Source organism: Marmota monax, unplaced genomic scaffold (assembly GCF_021218885.2).
Source record: "Marmota monax isolate L192 unplaced genomic scaffold, Marmota_monax_Labrador192_F-V1.1 WCK01_AAM20220418_F8-fsc00092, whole genome shotgun sequence".
Lineage (NCBI taxonomy): Eukaryota > Metazoa > Chordata > Mammalia > Rodentia > Sciuridae > Marmota > Marmota monax.
The window spans coordinates 1,598,753-1,626,056 of NW_026692583.1; the positions used below are offsets into that span (position 1 = coordinate 1,598,753).

General features: G+C 57.5%; 1 protein-coding gene across 11 annotated transcripts in view; it reads left to right on the forward strand.

Moving 5' to 3' along the window:
• Pitpnm2 (phosphatidylinositol transfer protein membrane associated 2) overlaps window positions 1-26,937 on the forward strand; it is a 124,945-nt gene extending 98,008 nt beyond the window's left edge. For 6 of the 11 annotated variants that reach the window (XM_046446063.2, XM_046446061.2, XM_046446060.2 and 3 more), the window contains 24 exons: window positions 3,502-3,716; window positions 4,546-4,667; window positions 5,591-5,818; window positions 9,509-9,814; window positions 10,492-10,587; window positions 12,211-12,315; window positions 12,455-12,525; window positions 14,804-15,051; window positions 15,405-15,594; window positions 15,707-15,826; window positions 16,642-16,871; window positions 17,320-17,498; window positions 18,325-18,495; window positions 18,938-19,087; window positions 20,115-20,279; window positions 20,730-20,882; window positions 21,658-21,806; window positions 22,094-22,210; window positions 22,496-22,612; window positions 22,721-22,869; window positions 22,965-23,114; window positions 23,554-23,737; window positions 23,813-23,941; window positions 24,019-26,937. In XM_046446063.2, the coding sequence (XP_046302019.1) occupies window positions 3,502-3,716; window positions 4,546-4,667; window positions 5,591-5,818; window positions 9,509-9,814; window positions 10,492-10,587; window positions 12,211-12,315; window positions 12,455-12,525; window positions 14,804-15,051; window positions 15,405-15,594; window positions 15,707-15,826; window positions 16,642-16,871; window positions 17,320-17,498; window positions 18,325-18,495; window positions 18,938-19,087; window positions 20,115-20,279; window positions 20,730-20,882; window positions 21,658-21,806; window positions 22,094-22,210; window positions 22,496-22,612; window positions 22,721-22,869; window positions 22,965-23,114; window positions 23,554-23,737; window positions 23,813-23,941; window positions 24,019-24,339 (4,065 nt within the window). In that variant the 3' untranslated portion in view covers window positions 24,340-26,937. Of the gene's footprint in view, window positions 1-3,501; window positions 3,717-4,545; window positions 4,668-5,590; window positions 5,819-9,508; window positions 9,815-10,491; window positions 10,588-12,210; window positions 12,316-12,454; window positions 12,526-12,792; window positions 12,955-14,803; window positions 15,052-15,404; window positions 15,595-15,706; window positions 15,827-16,641; window positions 16,872-17,319; window positions 17,499-18,324; window positions 18,496-18,937; window positions 19,088-20,114; window positions 20,280-20,729; window positions 20,883-21,657; window positions 21,807-22,093; window positions 22,211-22,495; window positions 22,613-22,720; window positions 22,870-22,964; window positions 23,115-23,553; window positions 23,738-23,812; window positions 23,942-24,018 lie in introns of those variants that run through there. The other 5 variants (XM_058579802.1, XM_058579803.1, XM_058579804.1 and 2 more) reach the window with 5 other exon arrangements.
• Window positions 26,938-27,304: the final 367 nt, after the last annotated feature.

Genomic DNA, 27,304 nt, shown 5'->3' on the forward strand with positions numbered 1-27,304 from the left:
CCTCCCAGCCCCAAGTCCCCACTACCCCACTTTCTGTCTCTGTGGATTTGTCTGTTTTAGACATTTCACAGGAGTGGAGTCACATCTGTGGTGTCTGTGACTGGCTCCTGTCATTCAGCACAATGTTTCCAAGTTGGCCCACCTTGAAACACATACATCTGAATGATATCCTTTGATGCAGGTGGAACATATTTCATTTATCCATTCTTTAGTTGACAGACAGTTTGGAAGAACTGGGGTCGTCTGAAGGCCTGGTGCACAAGCACAGTCTCCCCCTTTTATCTGCAGGGGATACATTCTAAGACCTCTGTGGTTGCCTGAAGCTATGGACAGTACCAAACTCCTACGCTTCATTTTTCTCCATACAGATCTATGATAAAGTTTAATTTACAAATTAGAGAGCTGGGCATGGTGGGGCATGCTCATGATCCTAGCTACCAGAGAGTCTAAAGCAAGAGTTCAAGGCCATCCTGGGCAACTTAGCAAGACCCTGTCTCAAAATTCAAAAAGAAAAAAATATATATATTTTATATATATTTTTTTCACAGTAAAATAAGTTTCAGGGAAAAGTTTAACTAGGCACAGTAAGAGAATAACAACGAATAACAAAATAGAATAATTATAATAGCATACTATAATAAAAGTTATTTAACACTTACAAATTGTCTATTTCTGGAATTTTCCATGAAATGTTTTCAGACTGTGGTTGACCTCAGGTCACCAAAATCACAGGGGCACTCAGTGTCTGTTCAGCCCCTGTTCTCAAGTCTTTTGTGCACGCAACCAGAAGTGTACTTGTTGGTCATGTGGTAATCCTATGTCTCTCTTTATTTTTTTTATTTTTAGATTTTTTTTTAGTTGTTGATGGACCTTTATTCTGTTCATTTATTTATATGTGGTGCTGAGAATCGAATCCAGCGCTTCACACATGCCACGCAAGTGCTCTACCACTGAGCCCCAGTCCCCCTGTGTCTCTTTTTGAGAAATCTCCAAACTGTTTTCCACCATTTTTGCATTCCCCCCATTTTATGTGCCCTCCCATCCCCAGCAGCAGTGTACAAGGGTCCCGGCTTCTCTATACCCTCTCCAGCACTGATCGTCTGCTGGGTTTTTGTTTTTAATCTTAACCATCTTAATGGTCCACTGTCTCTAGAAGTTTGATTTGCATTTTGCATGACTAATGGTGTCAGCCTCTTCTCACCTAGGTTTTCTGTTCTGCTGCTGCTTCTCTTTTTAACGGTGGTGGCCAACCACTGAAATGACTCTCAGACCCACTAATGGGTAGTGGCCCATGATTTGAAGAGCAGGCTAGACTTTCCTCTGGGCCTGGGTGTTGCTCTCTGTGCCAGGAGATGGACTTCTTAGTCATTTCTGTCTTCTCTGGCAAAAGGGCTGTTCAAGTCCTTTGGCCGCTTTTGAATTTGGGTTTTCTGTTTTGTTGTTGAGTTGAGTTCTTTATATATTCTGGATACAAGTCCCTTATCAGATATGGTATACAAATATTTTCTCATGTTCAGTGGATCGACTTCACTCTCTTGATGCTGTCCTCTGATAAACATTAGTTTTAATTTTTTTTTAATGTATCAGGGACTGAACTCAAAGGCACTCAACCACTGAGCCACATCCTCAGCCCTCTTTTGTATTTTATTAAAGATAGGATCTCACTGAGTTGCTTAGGGCCTTGCTAAGTTGCTGAGGCTGGCTTTGAACTTGAGATTCTCCTGCCTCAGCCTCCTGAGCCACTGGGATTACAGGTGTGCACCACTGCACCCAGCTAGTTGTAAATTTTGATAAACCAATTTGTCTATTCTTTTGTTGATTATGCTTTTGATATATTTAAGAAACCATTGCCAAGTCCAAAGTCATGAAGATGACCTATTTCCTTCTAACAGTTTCGTAGTTTTAGTTCTTACATTTAATTCTTTGGTCCATTTTCATTGTATTTTTGTGTATGATGTGAGGTAGGGTCCAACTTCATTCTCCCACATGTAGATATCCAGTTGTCCCAGCACCGTTTGTTAAAGACTAGTCTTTATCCATTGGATGGTCTTGACACTCTTGTCAAAATTAATTGACCAGTCATGCATGGTGGCACACACCTATAATCCCAGTGACTTGGGAGGCTGAGACAAGGAGGATCACAAGTTCAAAACCAGCCTGGGCAGCTTACCAAGACCCTATCACAAAATAAAGTCTAAAAGGACTCGGGCTGTAGCTCAGTAGTAGAATGCCCCTAGGTTCAATCCCCAGTACCTCCAATAAATAAGCAAATAAATAAGTTAATTTTAAAAATTAATTGGCCATTAGATATATGGTTTATTTCTAGGCTCTGAATATTATTCCATTGATCCTATGACAGTACCATACTGTTTTGATTTCTGTAACTTTGTAGCGAATTCTTTAGCCTGATATTCTTTGTTACCTGATATTGATATCGCCATTTCTGCTTTTTCTTTTCTGTAGTAAATGTTAATATAGGAAGTGTGAGTCTTCCAGCTTAGTTTTGTCTTGTTTTCAAGATTATTTTGGCTATTTGGGGTCCCTTGCAATACCATATGAATTTTAGCATTAGTTTTTCTTTTTTCTATATTAAAAAAAGGCTTCTGGAATTTCAGTAGGTGCTGCACTGGGTCTGTATGCTTCTTGGGGGATTATTGCTATATTAGCAATAGTAAATCTTCTGGTCCATGAACACAGGACGTTTTTCCAGTTATTTAGGACCTTGATTTCTTTCAGCAATGTTTTGTAGTTTTTAGTGCACAAGTATTTTTATGGAGCTACTTGATTAAACTTATTCCTAAATATTTATTCTTTCAGATGCTATTATAAATGCGGTTGATTTCTTAATATTTATTTTTTAGTTGTACACCAATATCTTTATTTTATTTATTTATTTTTATGTGGTGCTGAGGATCGAACCCAGGGCCTCACACGTGCTAGGCAAGTGCCTCTACCCCTGAGACACAACCCAGCCCCTGATTTCTTAATCTCTTTTTTGCAGTCTTTGTTTCTGTGTGTTGGTCTTGTATCCGGCCACTTTACTGAATTCATTTATTAGGTCTAATGAATTTGGAAGAAATTTGGGGGGGTTTTCTGTATAAAGTTCATGTCCTCAGCAAACAAGGACAGCTTCTTTCTGTCTTCCCAATTCAGATGCCTCTTACAATTTCTTTTTCTTGCCTCATAACTCTTCTAAAATCTCCAGTCCAATACCGAGTGAAAGCCAGAAAGCAGGCATCCTTACCCTGTCCTTGCCCTGGGAAACTTTCAGTCCTGGGACAGGCAGGAATCAGCAGTGCTGGGCCTCAGAGAGGGAATCTGACCACAGGGAGCTTGGGCCACATGAGCTTGGGTCTAATTTGGGAGGGTCTGAAAGGCCCAGGCGGAGCCAGCCTGTGGCCAGAGCCTTTCTTCCCATTCTACACTGGGGCTTGGCCTATGGGGCCCCAGTCCTGTGCAGAAGCTCTAACCACACACGTCATCATGCTTTTGTCCCCACAGAAGAAAAGCCGAAATGAGACCTACGGTGAGGGCAGCGGTGTGGAGATCCTGGAGAACCGGCCGTACACAGACGGCCCCGGCGGCTCAGGCCAGTACACACACAAGGTGTACCACGTGGGCATGCACATCCCCGGCTGGTTCCGCTCCATCCTGCCCAAGGCGGCCCTGCGGGTGGTGGAGGAGTCCTGGAATGCCTACCCCTACACACGAACCAGGTGCGCCGGCCTCCGCCCTCCTCTGCCTCCGTGGGAAGAAACCCTACAGATCCAGCAGTGGGAGTCTATATGGGCTCAGCCCCTGCACTCACAAGGGTACTAGGCTGTGTCCAAGACCGGTGCCCTGAAGGGCCCCAGGGCAGTCACACACAGAAGAGGGAGGAATATACCCTATGCCTCCCTCAAATGGAGGCCACAAAGAAGGTGGTATTCAAGCCAGGGTTTCTGAGAAGGCCCGAGGAGTGCAAACCAGGGGGCTTTTCCTGCTGTGAAGGAACGGAGGGTAGCCAGATGCGGGGAGTCTGCACTCCATGCTGAGCAGGGCTTCTCTCGGGTCTTCACTCTGTATCAGTGTGTGGCTAAGCACTGCTGGGGGAGGGATGGGGGCTGCTCCAGCCACTCCACGTGCTGAGCAGGCAGGGTCCCCACCCGCCTTCCAGGGCCTCCTTCCTTCCTACACTAGGGAGTACCAGCTGTTCCCCTGTTGCCAGAGCTGGCTCTTGTGGGGTGGGGTGGCGTGTCCTGGAGTAGGGCTCAAGTTCCACCAGCTCTGTGTACAGTGCCCTACCTGTGTGACATTGCCACCACCATGAGCATATGGACTCGAGACGCAGCTTCCAGAAGCTCCCTTCCCTGACTCCCCGCTGCCTAAACCCAGCCCTCCTCCTCAGTGGCTTGACTGTTCTGGGGACAAGGTGACAGTCCAGAGGAGACTGGGAAACCCATCTTGGCCAGGCCTACACTCCTGTCCCTCTCCAGCTGTGCCAACAGGCCAGGCGGCCACCTGCAGCCCCCAGGCACAGCCCCAATGGCCACCGTTTGCCCCCAGGTTCACCTGCCCTTTCGTGGAGAAGTTTTCCATCGACATCGAAACCTTTTATAAAACCGATGCTGGGGAGAACCCGGACGTCTTCAGCCTGTCTCCTGTGGAAAAGAACCAGCTGATGACAGGTGAGCAGGAGGCCCTGCCTGGCCGCTGTCTGTGCCTCCCCCACCGTCCCCCTCAGCCCCAGCGTGGCCCAATCCTGGAGGCAGGTTGGGGTCCTGCACCCCAGGACAGAGGCCTCTCCTGCTCACAGCCCTGCCCCTCCAGCCCCAGAAGGGCACCGGCGGCTCTTGGGAAGCCACCCTAGACTGGCAGCCTCACATGAGAGCCCGGGCCATGGGGGCCATGGCAGATGGAGGCTGTGCCCTGATGGCTCTGTCCCACAGCTGGAGCTGCCATGCAGGAAGCAGGACCCACTCACTGAGAGCTTTACTAAGGAAACCAGAGAGCAGGGTTTTCATGAGAAATTTCCACTTTCCCAAATGTTGGCAGATAATTCAATAAACTTAAGCCTAGTCAAACAGCAGGCCTCTGGGGGCCAGGCCCAGCTCCCCAACAGCTCAGCCGGCCGGGTCCTCCCAGTATGAGCCTGTGTGTAGGTGCCCTGGCCCAGGTGCTGGCCTGGCACCTCGTGTGGCAAGAAATGGACGGCGTCCCACTGCACACCCATCATCTCACCACAGTGGCCACCCTGCCCCATACATACCTGGGAAGTTCCCAAGTCCCCACCTCAGTCCACACCCCTGCTGCCAGGACACCACCTTTCCTGGGAAGCGTCTCCAGCCTTCTCTCTGTCCCATGAAAAGACCCTCCAGGGCCTCCTCCGTTATCTGCTTTGCCAGGTGGTGGGCACACTGACTGTGGGGCTTGTCGACATGACTTGAAAGGCACAGGCCTGGCAGTCAGGGAGCTACCCAGGGCGCCATACTTGCTCCCCCATGTCCCTTCCACATGCGAGGTCTGGGGCTCTCTGAGGATGTGGGCATGGAGGGTCTGGCAAGGGTGGGGTGCAGGCCAGGCAGGTGTGACCACTCACAGTGTCCCCCAGACTTCATCGACATCGTCAAGGACCCTGTGCCGCCCAATGAGTACAAGGCCGAAGAGGACCCCAAGCTATTCCAGTCAACCAAGACCCACCGCGGGCCGCTGTCCGACAACTGGATCGAGGAGTACAAGAAGCAGCTGCTGCCCCTCATGTGTGCCTACAAGCTCTGCAAGGTGGAGTTCCGCTACTGGGGCATGCAGTCCAAGATCGAGAGGTTCATCCATGACACCGGTGAGCACCCAGCCCCAGGCACACGGGCCGAGGCCCCGCTCCTCCCTGCCTCCCTCTCCTCGGCCTGCTTCTGCTTTAGTCCTGAAAGGTGAAGCCAAAGCCCTGTTCACCTCCCACCCCCACCCCCAGCTTATCTTACCTTTCATTATTTATTTTTTAAAGTTTACTCTAATTTGGTATGTATGACAGCAGAAGGCATTTCAATTCATATGACACATAGAGGGCACAGTTTTTCATATCTCTGGTTGTACATGACGAAGAGTCATACCATTTGTGTCTTCTTATTTTATTTATTTATTTATTTTTAATATTTTTTTAGTGGTTGATGGACCTTTATTTTGTATGTGGTGCTGAGAATCAAACCCGGTGCCTCACGCATGCTAGGCAAGCGCTGTACCACTGAGCTACCACCCCAGCCCCTTCTTATTTTTATTTTTTGGTACTATGGATTGAACCCAAGGGTGCTCTGCCACTGAGCCTCATTCCCAGGCCTTTTTATTTTAGACAGGGTCTGGCTAAGTTGCAATGGCCTTGAATTTGCGATCCTCCTGCCTCAGCCTCCCAGGTCACAAGACTTACAGGCACACGCCTCGGTGCTCAGCACCCCCAGCTTATCTTGGCCTTCCCTGAATGCTATGCACAGTTTCTGCTGCATGTGCCCCAGGCTCTGTTCTGTTGTTCCTGCCCCCATTTGTGAATGATAACGTGTAGCCTACACTCGACTCTGGGGAGTACTCACTGAGGGCAACCTCCCTGCTGCCCACAGGGCCCCTGGCTCCCAGGCCTGTTGGCTGTACCTGAGAGGCTGCCGGCCCAAGCCCAGCCCACAGCTCTGCGCCTCCTGACAGGGTGGAAAGTTCTGGAGGGCAGAATGTCTCAGACATTGTACTGTCCTTCACACCCACCCAGCCTTCCCAGAGCAGGTGTCCCCACAGATGCCTGGGCTCCCCACCCAGCAGGTGCTAGCCAAGGCCCTCACCACTTCTGAGCCCTCAGCACCTGCCCAAGAGGTCGCTGTATGTCAGTTCCCATCTGGTCCCGACCCAGGGCTCATAGCCCTACGTTTATTCCAGGCAGACACCGTGTGATGCCATTAGCAAGGGTGGCTTATCTAGATGGGACAGAGCCACACTCTGATAACATGCCTCACACCTGTCACGTTGGTGCTTGATGACCACGAGGGCAGGCATCCCCCAGCCACCGTGGAGGGTGCCCACAGCAGTGCTGCCTGACCTTAGAAGTCGGTGCTGCGGCGGAGCCCTGGGGCCCAAGAAGGCTGGCTTCTGCTCGGAGAGGCAGAGATGCCCTGTTGACACGGCAGTGTCACCAGCTCCACCCCCATGGCTGCTCCTTTTCAGGGAGCTACTATGTGTCCCTCAGCAGGGGCCAGGGCAGGTAGCAGGAGAAAGAAGACATCCCACCCCACTGAAGGGGACACATCCCTGCAGTCCAGCTGTCTAACCACATGGGAGCTCAGATCATCCCAAGTCACCTCCTTCTTTACCCAGGACTCAAAAGCCAGGATACATGTCCCCAGTTCTAAGCAGAAAGGACAGTGTCCTGGAGACAGCCTGGGTGTCTGTATCCCCAGCCCAGCTTGGCCATACCCGTCGTGGCCATGGTCCCCACTTCCTGCAGTGGAAGTTAACAGTTCTCAGCTCACAGGAGCGTGAGTGGTGGGTGGGTCTCCCACACTGCATGGCCTGCCTGGCCTTTCCCTTTCTCCACCCCAGGGATCCATTCATGTCAGGCTTCTCCAGGGTCAGCCCACTACAGGTCCCGGCAGAGCCCAGGCTGGGACCCTGGCCCAGAAGCCAGTGTGCCCCTCGGCCCTCCCTGCCCCACATAGCCTGAGAGCCTGGCCAAACTACAGGGATCTCCAGCCCCCAAAAGTCAGCTCTCCTCCCAGAAAAGAAAATGGGGCTGGAGGGGAGGGGACAGTTCTGACACCCAGTCCCAGCTCTGTCACATGGCGACTCTGCAGCTCTTCCCTGAGACTTGCTTTCCTTGTCTGAGAAGTGGGTGTAGTGGTGCCAGTTACACAGGGCTGCTCCAGGACAAGATCATGGGGTGCAGAACCAGGGAGGGGGCACGACACAATCATGTCTGCTGCTACGAACATTAGTGTCCTCCCAGGGAGAACTGGTGAACCCATGTGAGCTGGGCTTAGCATAGCCTCATGCTGTCCCACATAGCCTTAGCCTTCCCCCCTGGTGCTAAGCCCTTCCAGCCACCCCAGACTGAGGCCATTCCCCATATGGGTTGGAGCAGCCCCGTGAGGCCAGCAGACAGTCACAGAAAAGGAGACAGGCTCATCAGCATGGTGTCTGAAGCCACCCCACGGCTGGGCTGGGGATACAGACCTCTGGGGCCAGGAGGGTACCATGGCATAGCGAAGGTGGGCGGACACACCCCACAGGTGGCAGACCAGGAGGTGGGACTGGGGAGGGGAGTGCAGAGGAAGCCCTGTCATCCTGAGGCCTCTTGGAGGGCCCCTCTGCACTCTCCAGGAGAGCAGAAGGTGCGTGCCCTGGGAGCCAGGAGAAACGTGTTCCAGAATGTTCAGAGCCGCGAGACAGAAAAATGATGCAAATGAGCCAAAAGCCACTGGCAGGAAAAGGAATAATAAAATGTGGTGTTTCCAACACATAAATGCCATGCAGCCAAAAGCCCAGTGCCCCAGAGCCCCACATGGGCGTGGATGCAGGTGAAACTCACCCAGAGAAGCAAGTGGCAGGAGAGTTCACACAGCATGACTCGTACATGTAAATTTCAACCACAGCCCAACAGCCCAACACGTGCAGAAAAACACACCTGCCAAACGAGAAACCAAACAAGTGGCAGATGTAAAATCTAGGGCAGACTCTTACAGGGAGGGAACACGGGTGGGGAGGTGTCACTGGGACAGTCTATACCTTTGCTGGGTGGTGAATGTTTGGTTTCTTTTTAGTGTTTCTTTTAAGCAGCTTCACGGAGGCATGGTTTTGTGTGCCATGCAGCTTACCTGTGTGAGGACAGCCAGGTCAGTTTCAGGACAATATTCACAGCTGTACACTGAGCTCCCCATATCCTGTCACCCCAGAGGGCCCCTTGCTCCTGGCTTGTCTTTCTCCTTAAAAGCCATATGATTGTATCTTATTTTATTTGCATAATATATTCTTATCTATCTCACATGTAAAATATAGTCTTTTGAAAGCATTTTTTAAGCCAGACACCTGTAATCCCAGTTACTTGGAGACTGAGACAAGAGGATTGAAAGATGAAGGCCAGCCTCAGCAACTTAGTGACACCCTGCCTCAAAATAAAAAATAAAAAGCACTGAGGATGTAGCTCAGTGGTAAAGCACCCCTGGGTTCAATCCCATTTTGAACTTGAACTTGGACAGGAAAAGTAGACTGGCACTGAGAGAGGAGACTTAGGAAGTCCTACTCTACTTCCCAAAGGGCAAGGACTTCCCCCCAAATTAAAATCTGGCTTCTGACCAGACACCTTACCTAGGAGGCCCCTCCCCTCTGAGTGTAGAATCACTGTGAGTTTGTGAGGCCATCTGGGAGCCAGTACCCTCATTTTCCAGATAGAAAAGATGGGGCACAGGCAAGCAGTGCCTCAAGTCTGACCTGCAGCTCCAGGGTAGCCAGCCTGGGGCTCCTGTTTCAGTCTCAAACTGACGATTCCCCTGCACCTACGCAGGCCTGCGGCGGGTCATGGTGCGGGCCCACAGGCAGGCCTGGTGCTGGCAGGATGAGTGGTACGGGCTGAGCATGGAGAACATCCGGGAGCTGGAGAGGGAGGCGCAGCTCATGCTGTCCCGCAAGATGGCCCAGTTCAGTGAGGACGAGGGGGCCACCGAGCTCGCCAAGGACCAGGACACCCAGGACCAGGCATCCGGGGTGCCCCCTGAGCCCAGCAGCAGCCACGGGGAGCCCCTGGTGGGGCGTGGCCTGAAGAAGCAGTGGTCCACGTCCTCTAAATCGTCACGGTCATCCAAGCGGGGAGGTGAGCCCCAGCGCCGCCTGGCCATGTGGTGTCCCTGTCTGCCCTGCCCCCCAGGCAGCCTGTGCCATTGCTGGGTTGCTGGGCCTTCCAGCTCTGAAAATGGCCTCTTTCTCATGGACATTGTGAAGCTAAGCCTGCTGGTGACAGCCTTCTCTGACTGGCACCAAGCCAGGCCTAGCTGCAGTGAAGCCAGGTCCCCCCACCCCAGCAGGCCCCACCTGAGCACGTGTACGGCCCAGGGTGAGACGGCCCCACCTGAGGAGCAGGACTGGCGGCTCCCTGACACCTGCAGGAGGCTTCACCTCCCCCGGGAGCCTACAAGGCCTAGGAGGAGGGTGAAGTGGAGCTTCCCTTCGCAAGCCCCCGCTCCCCGGACCTGAGTAGTGAGACACGCCCCGCCACCCCCCACTGCCCTGCAGCATCACACCCCATTTGTGAGGCTGCTGCAGCTCAGCTTAAGAAATCTCTTCAGGGTCAGACCCAAGCCTACCAGAGCTCAGGTCCTGGACTCAGACCCCATTTCCTCCTGCCCCACGTTCTCCCTGGACCTCCCTAGGACGGCTCTGCCCATGTCCGCCTAAGCCTCAGGTTTCCACCTCCCTGCTGTTGCCCGCTCCGCAGAGCCACTGGCCCTTCCGCTGCAGGCCAGACAGTCAGTCTGGGATTTTGCCTTGCAGCCAGCCCTTCCCGCCACAGCATCTCAGAGTGGAGGATGCAGAGTATTGCCAGGGACTCTGACGAGAGCTCAGACGACGAGTTCTTTGATGCCCATGGTAAGTGGGCAGCTGTGCGCCCTTGGCCTTCCTGGGAGAGGCAGGGAGGGGTGTGTGAGGGTGGGCACAGGGTTTGGAGGGTGACTTTGCCTCACCTAGGGGCACGTTCCCTTGAGCGCCAGTCTCAGGCTAACCTACCCAGAAGTTGAGATGTACCTGTGGGCCTGACTGGAGGGGGCTGCTCTCTCAAGACCACCCCAAAAGGACATGCAAGTCGCACGGGGACATTTTTCCATTTGTGAATTTATTTCCATAAGAAGTATAACTTACAGTGTTATAAATTTTTGTAGTTACTTAATCTTGTACTTAACCTTGTTTATTCCTGATTAAATTAATGCCATTAATGTAAATTAAATATGCACCTAAAGTAGACACTTTAGAAAATGCAATAAGCAGAAATAGAAGAACTGCTCATTTCCCCTGATCCTGGCATAAACACCAGAAGCAGCCTGTGCCGGAAGACGTGAGTGGGGCCTCCTTGCTCAGTGCCTTTGCTGTCCCCCTCAGTGAAGCCAGAGGGACCAGCGGGCAATGCAGGGAGATGGCCCTCTGCAGGGTACCTGGCATGGCAGGGCCCAGAGACAGGGATGTGTCCACAGGCTTGCACAGGGCAGGGGCAGTGAGAGCCCTCTTGTGCCACCACCACGACTGGGAGGAGCAGGGGAACCAGCTAAGTGTGACATTTCAGTTAATTGGCCATCAGCCCGGAGGGGCAAGGATGTGGGGAATAGTGTCCAGGCAAGAGAAGGTTCTGGGTTTACTCTGGTCCAGACAGGCTGCTGAGGTGGGGAAGGGGTGTCTTTGGTGTCCCACTCATCCCAGGCTGGCTCTTTGTCCCTGAAAAAAGGAAAATACACAGCTAGTGTAGAAAATGGTGTAGAAGCAAAAGAGTCCTGGGGAAACTGGCCCAGGAGCCATTCAAGGCCAGAGGAGGGGGCCAGCGGGAGCCCAAACCCAGACAGCTGCTGGGCCCCAACAGAAATCCCAAGAAAGCAGAGAGGAGCACCAGGGACGGAGCTCATGGTGGCTCTGGGTTAGTCCCCGCAGGAGAGGGGAGGAAGGCAGGGGCGGCTGCAGGTGGACACAGCAGCACTCCTCGCCAGCTGCTCCCTGAGCTGCCGCTGTGGACGTTAAAGACGTCAGCTGGTGAGGGATACACGGGGTATGGCTCAGCCATGAAAAGGAAGGACACGCTGACAAGCCTCCAGCAGGAGGGACCTCAAGAGCACGACACTGTGTGAGAGAGGCTCGCCACAAAAGACCACGTCGCGTGGCGTGGTGCTGCTAAGTGACCAGAATAGGCAAGCGCAGAGAGAAAGGACTGCTGGCCAGCGGCTGCCCAGGGAGGCCGGGGAGGGTGGCCACTCTTGGCTGGGGTTTCTGTCCAAGGATGATGAAGGGCGCTGGCCACGCAGCTTTGCAAAGACACTAAATACCACTTAAAATGGTTTACACGGTGAATTTTATGTGGTATGACTGAAAAAACAAAACGGTCGGGTGGTGTCAGCTGCCTGGCTGTCCTGGTGAGGAAGGGAGCGAGCAGGAACAAGATGCACTGGGCGAAGGCCGGGGAGCTGGAGGCTCCTGGTGTATCCCATCCCTGCTGAACACCCCCCTCCACAGAGGACCTGTCTGACTCGGAGGAGATGTTCCCCAAGGACATCACCAAGTGGAGCTCCAATGACCTCATGGACACCATTGAGAGCCCAGAGCCAGAGGACACACAGGGTAACCCACCCAGCTCTGGCACAGTGCTAGGCACCCCGGGGCGAGGGTGGGGGGGACCCAGGGCTCCAGTTCCCCTTGTGGCGGTTACAGCCTCTGCGGGGCCAGCTGCGCCCTGCTCACCGAGGCTTCTGTGTTACAGAGAGTCTGTATGGCCAGAGCAGCCCAGAGTTCAGGGTGGCCTCCAGCGTGGAGCAGCTGAACATCATCGAGGTGGGTGCCTGGGAGCTGCCATCTAAGGCTACCTGGGAAGGGGCAGGGCTCAGAGGGACAGTCCAGGGGCACAGGAGGCGGAGCCCCGCACTGCACCTCACCCCTGCGCAGGCCCTGGAGGCTCCTTCCTTTGCCACCCTACTAGGGAGGTGCCCGCCCGCCCTCTCTCTGAGGCCCCTGAGAACCAGGGACAGCAGACAGCCCCCCAAGAAGACCTTGAGCAAGTTGCACCTGTGGAAAGTACAATGAGAAACTTGTAAATTCCAGATCAAAAATAAGATCCTCGCCTTGTGCCCAGCCTGTCTGAAGAGCAAAAGACAGAAGGGGAGGAAGCAAAAGCCCCCCAGGCAGCAGTGATGTGGCCACGGCTGCAGGTGGCCTGCAGGGGTCAGGCAGCGCTCAGTGTGTCCAATAAAGCTCTTTGTGGAACCTGTGTCCGCTTCGGGGGTTCTTTGCTGGAGCTCACGCCCCCCTCCACCTGCGGGCCGTCAGAGCTGTTTGCACTGGGGGCTGAGTCCCAGGACCAAGCTACCTAAGGTGGATCGGCCCCTCCTCGGGTCGCCTGGGGAGTCTGGCGCAGGAGCATCCCCACCTCCCCACCTCCTGGGGTTCTCTGCTCTCAGGTCTGAGGACAGTGGGTTTTGCAGCAGGGGCAGTGGGAAGGGAGACGGATTTCCTTTGCTGCCTAAGGTGGATCAAGCCAACAGGCCCCTCCCCACCTGCAGTGCACACAGCTCTGACTACCCCCCAGGGGAGGGCGGAAGGGGCCTGGGGCTCGGGACCTGCCTCTGGATGTGCAGTGGAACCCAGCACTGATCCTGGGTGCTGCCGTCCCCAGTCAGACCCCCGTGCTTGCAAAAGCCCCCACACGGCAGCCTTTCCTGACGGAAGCAGGCAGCTTTATGGAGACACTGACCAGGGGTGGGGCATGACCCGGCTCTCCAGAGCTGTCCCCACGGTTCCCGGGGGCTCTGTCACCACTGGGGCTCAGGCAGGTGTAGTTCCTATGTCAAGCTGAACGTGAGGATGGGTGTCTTTCTGGAGCCTGCAGGGGTCCCTGAGTAGTCCCCAGTGCTGGGTCCAGCCAGACGGGCACAAACAAGACTCAGCCCTCAGTCACCTGCACTGCCTAGGGGACCAAGCACTGCTGGACAAAACTCCCCTGCCTTGGACATGTCTTATGCCTTCTCCTACTGTGTTGGAGAACCCCTTCTTAAGTGACATGGATGGGGCTGTCCAGATGTCCCCCTGCCAGGCCAGCCACCAGTGGGCAGTCCCCCTGTGTACACAAAACCCCATGGCCCACACCTGGCTTTAGCACCTTTTTCTGTCCCCTGCCCACGCCCCTGAGGACGACATGGCACACACAGCAAGGACAGCCCAGTGGTCCCTCACTTGCATCTCCTGGCCACCCACAAAGAAGCTTAGGAAGGGAGCAGGGGAGGCCTGGGGGCAGGGCCACAGCCTGTGGCCCACAGCCCTGCTGAGCTTTGGCAGAGGCTTTGGGCAGTGCACCACAGGATGGTGGCCCAGTCCCCAGGCCTCTCCTGGGCCCATCACCTTGTCTCTAGAGGACAAGCAGTCTACACATACCTATGTGATCTAGGGTCCACTCTGACCTCACAGCAGTCCTGGCCAGCAGGAAGGTGGGATCATGACCTTTGTAATCAGGGCCACAAACCTGTATTGTCATTTCTGCTGAATGTTCTGGAGCCCTGCCTCTGCCACGGTGTCTCTGCTCTTGGTGACCTTGGTCTTAGATTCCAGGAATAGCAGGACCTGGAGACCTAAGGACCAGAGGAGGTCCAGGGAGAGCTTAGCACTGTAGACAGAGTGGTCGTAACACTGCCCTGACCCTGGCCACTCCTAATAACTCCTGTGACTCTGAGCCAGTGGTGGCCCTGTCTGCTCCAGCCAAGACAGACCCTTGCCTGGACACCCATAGGAGCAGCAGGCCCCAGAGGCCAGGCCCGGCTGAGCTTCTGCCTCTTCCCCATGCCAGGAGACCAAGCAGAAGCCACTGCCTTTGCCTCCCAGAGACATGGAGCTTTCAGAGGAGAAAGCTGACCCCCCACACCCGAGTCCTCTGTGCCCGTGGTCAGGCCTCCCTGCTCCGGGCTGTGGTCCTTGCAGGGGTCTGAGGGACGGGAGGAAGCTCCCAAACCCCAGGCTCCATAGCTGGGTAACCAAAATTGGAGCCCTCAGAAGGAGCATTTGGGCCTCCCTACAGTGTGACAGGGGCCTGGCAAGGAGTTGACCCCCTTCCTCGCCTGTGCAGGACGAAGTTAGCCAGCCACTGGCTGCACCGCCCTCCAAGATCCACGTGCTGCTGCTGGTGCTGCACGGAGGCACCATCCTGGACACGGGCACCGGGGACCCCAGCTCCAAGCAGGGAGATGCCAACACCATCGCTAACGTGTTTGACACCGTCATGCGTGTGCACTACCCCAGCGCCCTGGGCCACCTTGCCATCCGCCTGGTGCCCTGCCCCCCTGTCTGCGCCGACGCCTTCGCCCTCGTCTCCAAGTGAGTGCCATCTGCCTGCTGTACCCCTCTGCCCACAGGGAGGGCATCACAGAAGAATGCTGTCTCCCACCTGCCCTGAGCATCGGTGGCCCCCCAGTCCAGATGGCCCGAGCTGTGTTGAGCCTCCTCTGCCCGGAGGGGGAGAACCTGCGCACGCAGCCTCAGCTTGGAGTCCAGGAGCTGAGTCCAGGGCTGAGTCAGTTTCCAATTCTGTAACGTCAGATGCAGATCCAGTTGGCAGCCCTGGGCCCTGGCGGTGGCCCCGGGCTGGACCTAGGACTGTCCATGAGCACTTGGGGCCAGGTAGCTCTGTCTACCCTGCGGCCCCTCCTGACCCAGCCCCTCTCCCTCAGCCTCAGTCCCTACAGCCACGATGAGGGCTACCTGTCCAGCAGTCAGGACCACATCCCCCTGGCCGCCCTGCCTCTGCTGGCCACTTCCTCACCTCAGTACCAGGAGGCAGTTGCCACAGTGATTCAGAGGGCCAACCTGGCCTACGGGGACTTCATCAAGTCCCAAGAGGGCGTGACCTTCAGTGGGCAGGTAACTGGTGGGAGGGTGGAGAAGGAGGACCCTGCAGGGCTGGCTGGAGGACGGGGTCTTCTTTCCCAGCCAGCAGGGTGGAAACGTGGGCCCGGGCCTCTCCTGCCTGCAGGTCTGCCTGATTGGGGACTGCGTTGGGGGCATCCTGGCATTTGATGCCTTGTGCCACAGCAACCAGCCAGTGTCTGAGAGTCAGAGCAGCAGCCGCCGCGGCAGCGTGGTCAGCGTGCAGGTACCAGAGCAGGGCCATGGTGGTGGGATGCCCCTCCCTTGGCCCCAGACCTCCACGGAAACGTGTGTCATGTAGAGCAGCTGCCCTTACCTGCTTCAGGGCACCTGGCCACTACCTGGCCCCATGTGGTGGCCCACAAGCAGAGTACCCGGCAGAGACTCTGAGGTGAGCTCACTCAGACCCTCAGCCAAGCTGCGTCTCTTCTGTCCATCAACAAACATCACCCAAGGCCCTGAGCCTACAGGCAGGACCTGAGTGCACAGAGAGGCCTGGGGAGCAGAGGAAGCCCAGTGTCTCTTGCTGAGAACTCAGGGAAGGTGCCCGAGTTGCAGGTTCACCCTGGGCCCCGAAGAAGCCAGGGGAGTACTTCTCAGAATCCATAGGAGCTGCCAGCCCTGGTACCCAGAGGTGGCAGAGCAGGCACATGGCAGCTGGAGAACTGTAGCATGGCCGATCTAAGAGAGCATGTGGCTTCATAGGCCACAAACCAGGTCTGCACAGATGGAGTGGGCTCTAGGCCGGGAAATGTGATAGGGGACCCTGTCTGTTTCCCAGCAGGAAGGGAAGACACAAGTTCCCCTGCCGCAGAGTGGCCAGCAGCCTGGGGGAGGTCTCCCAGGTCTCAGGTGGACAGATAGGCCAAGAATGAAGGTTGCTAGGCCTGAGCTGCAGGCTGAGGGGCAGGAGACCAGGGTGTCCCCTCTGCTTCCCCGCTGGCTTCAGTGGGAAGCCTGAGCGGGGCATCGGCCGGCAGGAGGGAGGGGCAGCTCCAGGAGGTGGCCACCCAGCAGTGAGCTTCCGTGGGGCCATTCCAGGATGCTGAGCTGCTGTCCCCGGGCACCCTGGGGAATGCAGCCCACGGCTCCAGTGGCAGTGGCGGCGGTGGCTCCAGCCTGGAGAGCAGCCGGCACCTGAGCCGCAGCAGCACCGACATCCCCCGCAGCACTGGTGCCGAGGACTCCAGAAGGCAGCTGCCCCGCAAGAGGAGTGACTCGTCCACCTACGAGCTGGACACCATCCAGCAGCACCAGGCCTTCCTGTCCAGGTGGGCTCAGGGGACAGGCCAGGTGAGGAAGGAGGCTGCAAGAGGGAGGGGGGCATCGCAGAGTCCCTCTGGAATCAGGGACTGGGGTCTCTGAGGTCCTGGGGGCTCTGCCAGGTGCCCTGTTGGGGCCCCTCTGGCTTATTGGGTACATGGTCTGTGTATGCCCCAGGCCACCTTGAGCCACAGGAAGCAGGTTGTCCTGGGGAGGTACAGCTGAACAGGGGCAGAGCCAACCAGGGGCAGTGTGGCCTCGGTCAGGGATATCCCAATGGTGGTAGGCTCCCTGGAGAGGCCACTGACAGTGTCCCCACAGGTGCTGGGCAGCTGTACCCTCAGGACAGCACAGGGCAAGTCCCTGAAGGGGCCATCAGACCCAGCCTGTCCCTCCTAGGCTGAGGGAGGGTGGCCCTGAGAAGGACTGGGTGTGACCTGGCACATCCCACCACAGCCTGCATGCCAGTGTGCTGAGGAACGAGCCCGGCTCCCGCCGCTCGAGCAGCTCCACCATGCTGGATGGCGCCGGCGCCCTGGGCAAGTTTGACTTTGAAATCGCAGATCTCTTCCTCTTCGGGTGCCCACTGGGTCTGGTCCTGGCTTTACGGAAAACCGTCATCCCTGCCCTGGATGGTGAGAGCCTTGTGGGGCAGGACAAGGGGCACGAGTTGGGCAGAGATCTCAGTGGACCCCTGACACAGGCCATGGTGATGGCCTGGGCCTTTTCCTGTCCCCATCTACAAAGGACCTTGGCCTCTTATTTCTGCTCCACCAACCCAGTCACTGGCCCTGTCCTCAACACCTGCTGGTCCATTCCCTTTCCAAGGTGTCCAGAGCAGAGGACATGGGACAGTGGAGGTCCAGGAGAGGGAGGCACAGCCCAGGGTCACATGGGGACAGACTAGCCTCCAGGTGTCTAGTCTCCCTTAGAGTTTGGAAGTTCGTCACTGTACATCCTCTCACACTCGCACACTTGTTCTTAGTAGGTCATTATAACTTTCTCAATTAAAAACTCTGTGAGAGCTGGCGAGGTGGCACACACCTGTAATCCCAGCGGCTTGGGAAGCCGAGGCAGGAGAATAGGGAGTTCAAAACCAGCCTCAACAACAGTGAGGCGCTAAGCACTCAGTGAGACCCTGTCGCTAAATAAAATATAAAATAGGGCTGGGGACGTGGCTCAGTGGTCGAGTGCCCCAGAGTTCAATCCCTGGAACCCAACCCCCATCCGAAAAAAAAAAAAAAGAAAAGAAAAAAACTCTGAGAGCCACAGGGCCCTTTGTGTCCAGCACTGGCCCAGCATGCATGTGATGCCCAGGTGCCATCCCAGCACCCACACAAGACATTCCTGGTCCACAGAGGGAAAGTGACCCAGCCAGATCCCAAACTGAAAGGCATGCGCGGCAGAGACCACCTGGGACCCAGGCCCCACCCACCACCCAGTCTCCTTTCTCTGCCCCAGTTTTCCAGCTGCGGCCAGCCTGCCAGCAAGTCTACAACCTCTTCCACCCCGCCGACCCCTCGGCCTCCCGCCTGGAGCCCCTGCTGGAGCGCCGCTTCCATGCCCTGCCACCCTGCAGCATCCCCCGCTACCAGCGCTACCCGCTGGGGGACGGCTGCTCCACGCTGCTGGGTGAGAGGTCCCCCCGGGAAGGTGACAATCAGCACCCTGTTCTGGAGGGTGGGGCGGCCCAGGTACGAGAGGGTCAGCAGGAGGACACCCCTCCTGAAGGGCACCTGGTGCAGGAGCTGCTCCTTCCTGGGAGACATCGGTGACTTCCACCTTTCAAAGGGCGTGGTCAGGGCTTCACCCCTTGGGAGCAGGCAGGAGGAGGACCCTTGCCGGGTTGGGGGACCGGTAGGCTGGGCCCTCGCATGGCAGGCAGTAAGCCCAGAGATGGGGCGCTTGGTGGGTGGGGCCCCCCACAGAGCCCCTCCTGTCCCCCAGCCCCAGCGTGTGTCCCAGCATCTTGTGGTGTCTGGTCCTCGAGGAGCCGGAGTCTACGTTGGTGTGTGTACGGACAGCCCATGCAAGTGTCTGTTCTTGTCCTCTGTTCTCTCCCATCTGCCTCTAGTCGAGACCGTGCAGAGAAACCCCGAGCTGGTCCTGGAGGGTGGCCCCCTGGCCCCTCTCCCCCATGGGGACGGCTTCCTGGAAACCAGTATCCCCGTTCCCGCGCTCACCTGGCAAGATGGGCCCCGCCAGAGCCTGGGCTGTGCCGAGTGTGTGTACCCCACTGTGGTGACGTCTGCTTGGCTCCTGCCCCCTGCCCCCTGCCCCCTGCCCCCATTCCCCCTCACCCCCCCTTTGGCTACTCAGAGTTCAGGGGACCTTGGTGGCAGGCAAGCAGGAAGGCAGTGGGGAGTTAATCTTGGTGACTTTTTTTTGCACACTGGGCTGAGAGGACCCAAAGCAAAAATAGTTGTAGCAGCCCAGAGACAGACAGAGGCTGCCCCAGAGTCACACAGCTTGCCAATGACAGTCCAAGGGTGCTGGCCCTCCTTTTTGTGGCTTTTGGGAGCAGATAAGAGGTAGGGTGAGGCTGTGCCCTCCCTCAACACCTAGAAAATTTTGGTTCCAGCAAGGAGTTGTGGTCTCTGGTTGCCATTCCTTCCCCCCTGGAGATGCTCAGCCTCCCTCTACAACCCATGCAGCCTGGCTCCTCTGCTGAGCCCTGTCCTCCCTGCCCTATCCTATCCTCAGCCCAAACCTAGGTGAGCCTGGCTGGAGTCCTCAGCACCTGACTTTGTCCCCATTCATCATGGCCCATGCGTGAGGGATGCCAGGGGCAGGGGCTGCCTCCTCTCTGTCCCCAGCATATCTAGGGCCCCTGTTGCCAGCACCCTTCAGCACAGGCTGGGCTGCCTCTGCCGCTGTGAGCTGTGGGTCAGGCGGGTTGGGTCAAACCCAGAGGCCCAGAAGGACCCTGTGCTGCTGGACTGCCAGAGACCAGCTGAGGAGCCACGTGTAGGGCAGGGAGTGGCCACAGGGGGAAAGCCCCTCACCTCACCTCCACACCCTGTGTCTGTGTCTATCTGTCCATTCTTCCCTACCCCAGCCTTCCTCCTCCCCTTCCCCAGCTCATGCCCTCTGCAGTGGCCCTGAGCTGGCCACCCTTGGCCCAGCCACATCCCAGCCCACCCTAGCCCAGGAGCTCGCTGGACCCAGCACACTGCCCCCAACACTGCTGGGGGGACGAGGGGCCATGCTGGGCCTCGCTTACCTGGGCCCCTCTCCCCATCCACCTGTAGCAGATGCACTCCAGACTCACAACGTGGTCTTCCAAGAGCATGCAGCCCCCTCGTCGCCCGGCACGGCCCCCACCAGCCGCGGCTACCGCAGAGCCAGCGAGATCAGCATCGCCAGCCAGGTGTCAGGCCTGGCCGAGAGCTACACGGCGTCCAGCATTGCCCAGAGTGAGTGCAGCCGCCCGCGCCCTCCTCACCATCACAGCGAGGGGCCTAAGCTCGAGGGGACAGTTGGCCATGTCCAGAGACATCCTTAGGTGCCACACTGGGGAGGGGGTGCTGGGGGCATGGGGCTGGCAGAGGGCAGGGGGGCTGCTGAACAGCCACAGGACCCAGGAAGCCCCCACAGCGGGCCAGCCAGTGGACCCTCCTGGGAGGGTCCTGGAGAGAAGCTCCACAGCCCCGCCCCTCCCAGAAGCCTCCCTGCACTGGAAGCAGATACAGGTGGCACACCCCGAGCTGGGCACGGGCTCTCTGGGCTGGGGCTGGGGGTGTTTTGGGCAGTGCCAACTGTCTGCAGGGAGAGGTGTGCCCCTGGCCCCAGGCCCTGTTCTCGCAGCATCCTTGGGGCTGGCTGTGGCAGTGTGGCTGAGTCGCTGCCCTGTTCTTGCTTCTCAGAGGCCCCCTCAGCGCTCAGCCACACCCCCAGCATCAGGCGCCTGTCCCTGCTTGCTCTGCCCTCCCCACCCCCTGCCACCCCAGGGCCCCACCCCCAGGCGAGCCCCAGCCTGGACAGGGCCCCCTTCCTCCTTGGCGTGGACATCGGAGAAGGTACCCACCACAGACTCTAACGCGGGCCACTCTTGCCAAGCATGCTCACCCCTAACTACTAGGCCCTGCCACCTGTGCCCCCGCTGAGGCTAATGGGACTGGAGGCTTGGGCTGGGAGGACACAGGCATCTAGGGAGGAGGGACAGTGGTTAGGGTCAGCTGGGGACCCAGGGGACCCTGAGGAGCTGGGAGGAGACCAGGTAAGGACCAAAGGAGCTGCTTGGGGTTCTCTGTCACCAAGGCTGCGGGCAGAACCCAGGGGAGCCAGGGCCCATAAATAGGCATGTCTGCTGGCTCCTCCTGTATGCAACCTTGTCTCCAGGGAGGGCGGTGGCCCAACCCGAAGTGGCAGAGCAGAGGCGCATGCCACTGTCCCTCTGGAAGTCCTGAGGCCTCCCCACTACCCTGGGGCTGAGGAAGGCAGCAACCCCTGCCTGAAGATTCAGGGAAGGACTCCTCAGAATCTGTGACACCTGGGGACAAATGATACTGCCCTCAGATCTGGACTTGTCCCCTGCTTCCCCAGGCCCTTGTGGAGACCTTTAGTACTTCCATGGGACACTGCCACAGGGCCACCCGCTGGACCCTTGGCTGCCTGGGTGCGGGCCTGGTGCCTTCTGCCCACATAGCTGCTTGCCTGTCACCAGCCTAGGAAGAGATCTGCTTTGCCTGTACCCGGAGAAGTCTGGGCCGAATAGGCCTGAAGGGACAGGTGACCCTCTGGGTCCCTGCCCATGTCTTGGCCCCACCCAGTCATGGTCCCTCCTCCCTGCAGTTGCTGCTAAGTGGTGGGGCCAGAAGCGGATCGACTATGCCCTATACTGCCCCGACGCCCTCACGGCCTTCCCCACGGTGGCCCTGCCCCACCTCTTCCACGCTAGCTACTGGGAGTCAACGGATGTGGTGTCCTTCCTACTCAGACAGGTACCGGGCTGTTGCCCAGGCAGGAGAGGTGGACACTTGGGGGCCCTCCCTCTGACCCACCAGACTCCAGGCAGGAGGGAGGAAGCTCTGTGCAAGATGAGTTGGCGGGTTGGGGGTGGGTGCAGCACATCTGCACACACAGGACAGAGGGCCTCTGGGGGCTAGAGGCAGACTGGAGTGGATCAAATGTCAATCACCTGAACACGGCTGGCCTCCAGGGTGGCTGGGCCTCTCACTCCTGGAGCAGCAGCCCTGGCCTGAGCCTGCCCTGGCGTCTCTGTCCCCAGGTCATGAGGCACGACAGCTCCAGCATCTTGGAGCTGGATGGCAAGGAGGTGTCGGTGTTCACCCCCTCACAGCCCAGAGAGAAGTGGCAGCGCAAGAGGACACATGTGAAGCTGCGGGTGAGGGGACATGGCTGTAGTCCTATGTGACCCTCACAGGTGGCCCCTATTACAGAGGAGACTGAGTTGCAGAGAAGCACAGGTCTGTTTGAGCCTCGGTCTCTGCAGTTGGGGCCACGAGCCCATTTCACAGCAGGAAGGAAGCCCAGCAAGGACGTCACTTGCCCAGGGCCAGGAAGTCGGGTGGCCTCACTCCTCAGGCCCAAGGGAGCATGCACTGAGCCTCGGAGACCCCAGCTGCTCTCCATGCCCCACCCTGACCCAGGCTAGCTCTCCCCTCCCCAGAACGTGACGGCCAACCACCGGATCAGTGACGCAGTTGCCAACGAGGACGGCCCACAAGTTGTGACAGGCCGGTTCATGTATGGGCCCCTGGACATGGTCACCCTAACCGGGGAGAAGGTGAGGAAACAGGGGGACCTCAGGGAGCCTGCACATCCCCTTGGCTGAGGCACCTGGAGTGAGGAGGTTAGGGTATGACCAGCTGTGACCACTCGCCCCTGCTCACAGGTGGACGTGCACATCATGATGCAGCCACCCTCGGGTGAGTGGCTATACCTGGACACATTGGTGACCAACAGCAGTGGGCGTGTCTCCTACACGATCCCCGAGACACACCGGCTGGGAGTGGGGGTCTACCCCATCAAGATGGTGGTCAGGTATGCACCTCCAAGGGGTGGCAGGACAGGGCCCGCCTCTGGGGTGCAAGATGAGGGGCTCTGGTTGGTTCTGACAAGCTGTCCCCACTGGCCAGGGGAGACCACACGTTTGCTGACAGCTACATCACTGTGCTGCCCAAGGGCACGGAGTTTGTGGTCTTCAGCATCGACGGCTCCTTTGCCGCCAGCGTGTCCATCATGGGCAGCGACCCCAAGGTGCGGGCCGGGGCCGTGGATGTGGTGCGGTGAGTGGCCCCATGGGCACAGTGAGACTTTCACAAGGTGGGTGGGCTCAGCAGCAGGAGGCTCCTGCATGTTAGGCGAGGGAGACCTGGTGGCACCAGAATGAGGACCTGCATGGCCCTGGACCTTGTGGTCCAGGCCTGGAGCCTTAGACCACCACTGGTTAGCTGCATGACTGTGGGTGGCCTGGTGTCCAGTTCCCTGGAGAGGAAGGCTGGCAAGAACAGGCAGCTCTCCTGCAGGGCTGCAACTGTGGGGCTCACTGGGACACTGGAGGGTCTGTTGCCACGTCACTGCCATTTCTATTGACATGTTGTCTGAGTCCAGTTAGAGATGCTTTTCTCAGTGGCCCAAGCAGGGCACTTGGGCTGGGCAGGAGACAGGGAGGCCCAGAGGGAGGAAGAGGCAGCATGGGACACCCAGGCCTGCCCCTCGCCCCAGGCACTGGCAGGACCTGGGCTACCTCATCATCTATGTGACGGGCCGGCCGGATATGCAGAAGCAGCGGGTGGTGGCGTGGCTGGCCCAGCACAACTTCCCCCACGGCGTGGTGTCCTTCTGTGATGGCCTGGTGCACGACCCACTGCGGCACAAGGCCAACTTCTTGAAGCTGCTCATCTCTGAGGTGGGTCCAGGGAGAGGGGGCAGGGCACAGATGGGAGCAGAGGCCGTGCCCACGCCCACACCGTCTTGCCCACAGCTGCACCTGCGCGTGCACGCGGCCTACGGCTCCACGAAGGACGTGGCGGTCTACAGCTCCATCAGCCTGTCCCCCATGCAGATCTACATTGTGGGCCGGCCCACCAAGAAGCTGCAACAGCAGTGCCAGGTGAGTAGGCGAACCAGGGGCCAGGGAGCAGCTGGGGTACCTCCGCTGATGGCCTGTCCTCCTCACTGCCCCTGCAGTTCATCACGGATGGCTACGCAGCCCACCTGGCCCAGCTCAAGTACAACCACCGGGCACGGCCAGCCCGCAACACCGCCACCCGCATGGCACTACGCAAGGGCAGCTTCGGCCTTCCTGGCCAGGGGGACTTCCTGCGTTCCCGGAACCACCTGCTCCGCACCATCTCAGCTCAGCCCAGCGGCCCCAGCCGACTCGAGCGGACGCAGGGCCAGGTAGACTGTGAACAGCGAGGCCAGCGCAGCATGAGCATGGCGGCCAGCTGCTGGGGCCGCACCATGACAGGCCGGCTTGATCCAGGGACAGCCACGGGCCCCAAGTAGGGCACCGTCAGCGAGGCACCATGGTCTCTTAGGCAGTGCTAGGCCAGGGTTCCAGCTCCACCAGGTCTGGCCTAAGCACACGCAGGTGGCTGGGGAGGAACAGACACGCCTGAGAGCTTGTCCCACGGCCCACTGGAGGACACAGGCCATGCCACCCAGTCCTCCCAGCCCTGCCTCCTGTCATAGGGCCTGTGGGGTCCAGCATATCGTGGAAGACGGCAGGACAACCAGCAAGGATGACAGAAGGACCAAGACATCCCACTGAGCCTGGCCTGGGAGGCACTTCTGGACATTGTGCCCTGTGTTGGTCTCCCAGCCTCCTGGTGCCAGGGGTGGGCCTGAGCCCATCCTGCCACCTCCCTGTCCACTATCCTCCACCCCAAGGTCCCCTCCATTTGGTAGCAGCTCCAACAGGGGTCCAGCCTGCTTCTTGTTGACTCCAGATTCTCAACTGTCCGACCTCACTGGTTTTGCCCTGGTTTTTGAATGTGGGACCCTTTACCATCTATGGCTACAGACTCGCTGACATGCATGAAAACTCAATATCTGCTGATCCAGGACCTGTTACCACACAGAAGGTTCCAGTTTGGCAAATCCGTGTGCAAGCAGGAGAGCAAGGCCATATCTTAATTCCTGCAGCCCTGCCTGGCCTGCCAGAGCCATGGCAGCCCCGGGACCCCTGCCCGCCTGTCTGCCCAGCTGGGGCCCAGTGCCGTCATGGGGCTGGTGTTATTTCCAGCCCTGAGCACAGCCCAGGCATGAGGCCAATGAAACACAAGGCCGGCTCCCTCGTTGTCCCACCTTGGGCCATGGGGCCTGGACAAGCCTGGTCTCTTCTCCTTGCCTGCCATCGGTAGGGCCCCAGGCCGTGGCCCACCCACCCGCCTGCCCTCCGCGTTTCTACGCCTTTCTACTTCTCAACCTGATTTCTATGAGGTTTTTTTAAATGAGCAATCCTTGGCTGCTTCCTTTCTTAACTCTTTCAGTACCAAGCGCAGCCCATCCACATTGAGAACACCCAGCACTGTGACGGAGTCCAGCCTGGTTCTGGGTCCCGTGGGCCCCACCCTAGCCCACTCATCGGGGTGCGGGCTCCCTGCCTCACCTGACCCATTAATTCCACTGAATTTCTATGGGGGAGGGGGGTTGGGACTGGGCCACACTTAGGTTTTTTAATGCCAATTCCGTTTCAATGCTGAATCTAAGCCACAGCTCGCTTGCTAGCTTAAGGGCAGGCAGCCAGGACTTCACTTCTCACCCACACCAGGAGTGCTGCACCCGGGCCTGACACCTGTCTCCCCTTCCCAGCACCGGGCAACCTCGGCTGCCGCCCCAGGTTCCTCCACCATCCCCAAGGCCCCAGACAGCCCTCCAGCCACTGCACTCTGTTCCTGAGACTCTGCCAACCTGGATACAGCTCAGGGCCCTGCTGGGCTGGGGAGGTGTGCAGGCTGAGGGCAACTTTCCCCGTGTGTAGATATGTACAGCCAAAGGGTCATGTAAATGTTCTCAAATGGGGGCCTATACAGAGGAAGAGCTATTTATTTTGTGCAGAGAAAACACCTGGGGGATGGAGCCTCCAGGGCTATTCACATTTAAGATGTAGCTTTTTGTTGTTTCAGGCATATTGTATAAAGCAACGACTATTTTATGGACCAAGTATCCTCGTAACTGTTGCAGTGAAAGTGCAATAGCTGACCCCTTGCTCCCAGCAAGAGTCGCTGGCCCGACAATCACAGCCCTGGCCAGGGGCCCCTGTGGCCAGTGCCACCGCCTCTATAAGCCCCACCTTGCCCCACCTCACCTATACCTCGGTGACTAGCCATCCAGAGAAGCACCTGGAAGTCCTGGGCCCGCCTGCAATAAAGGCCAGGAGGCCCTGTGGGCAGACTCAGCCTCTCCCAAGGAAGCCCCCATGGCTCCGCACCCCCCACAGCCTGCCCAGTCATCAGCCATGCCAAGGACAACAGCAATAGTCCCCTGGGCCTCTCCCAGGCCCTCAGCCATAGACGGTGAGACGGGCAGCCTCCCTCCCAAGTCTCTTCTATAGCCAGGTCTGCTTTCTGCCTCCCTAAGAGTCCTTTCACCACACTCTCCCGAGGAAGCACCAGTTTTTCAGAAACCAAGAGAGGGAAGGGCAAAGTCCTTTAAATACCAAAAATGTTTACAGTGTTGGGTGCTGAGCTGCAGGGCTCAGGCCCGACCAGTCGTAACCAAAGGGTGAGGCAGGCCTTGCTGACTGCCACCCCCACCCCAGGCCTGTTAGAATAGAAGCCTTAGTCCACCCCACCCACCCCGAACCCCAGGACTGAGCCTCAACCACCACCCAGCTCCACCACCTGCCTTCTCTTTGATTTCTAAAGAAGGATTCAGCAGAGACCCATCCCTCCCTGGCTCAGTATGAGCTGCCTGCCTCCTGCCCCACCCCATCGCAGCCTTCACATCTGGACCCCTCCCATCTGTCCTCGTGCTGTCTGTCTCTGGGCCATGTGTGAACAGTGTCCTGACTCCCTCCCTGCTGTCCCTGCATCATTGGACCTGAGTGTGCTCTGTATATGTCACTGTCTGTTACACCAATTAAAGAAGCAGGAAGGCTTCCTTGTGATCTCTTTACTGCGGCGGCACCTCGGGGTTCAGGTTGGAAAAGGACCTGTCTAAAAGCATAAACCCTCCCAGTCAGTGCCACCTGCTGCTTGCAGTGTCACCAGTACACTCATGCAGGACTTGTGTCTCTTCCAAGGCATAGCCGAATGAGGCAGGTTTGTGAGCCTCTCTGCTTTACAGGGGACACAGCAGTAAGCCACCTAGCCCTTACCTGTTGTGATCTGTGAAATGAACTGAGCGAAGCTGTCTCTCCCCAAGCATAAGTGGGTCCCATTGAAGAGCTAAGACTGATTTGGGACTAAGCCATGGAGTCAGATGTAGTGCAATCGGCTGACAGATGAGCAGCAGGGCAGAGAGGGCT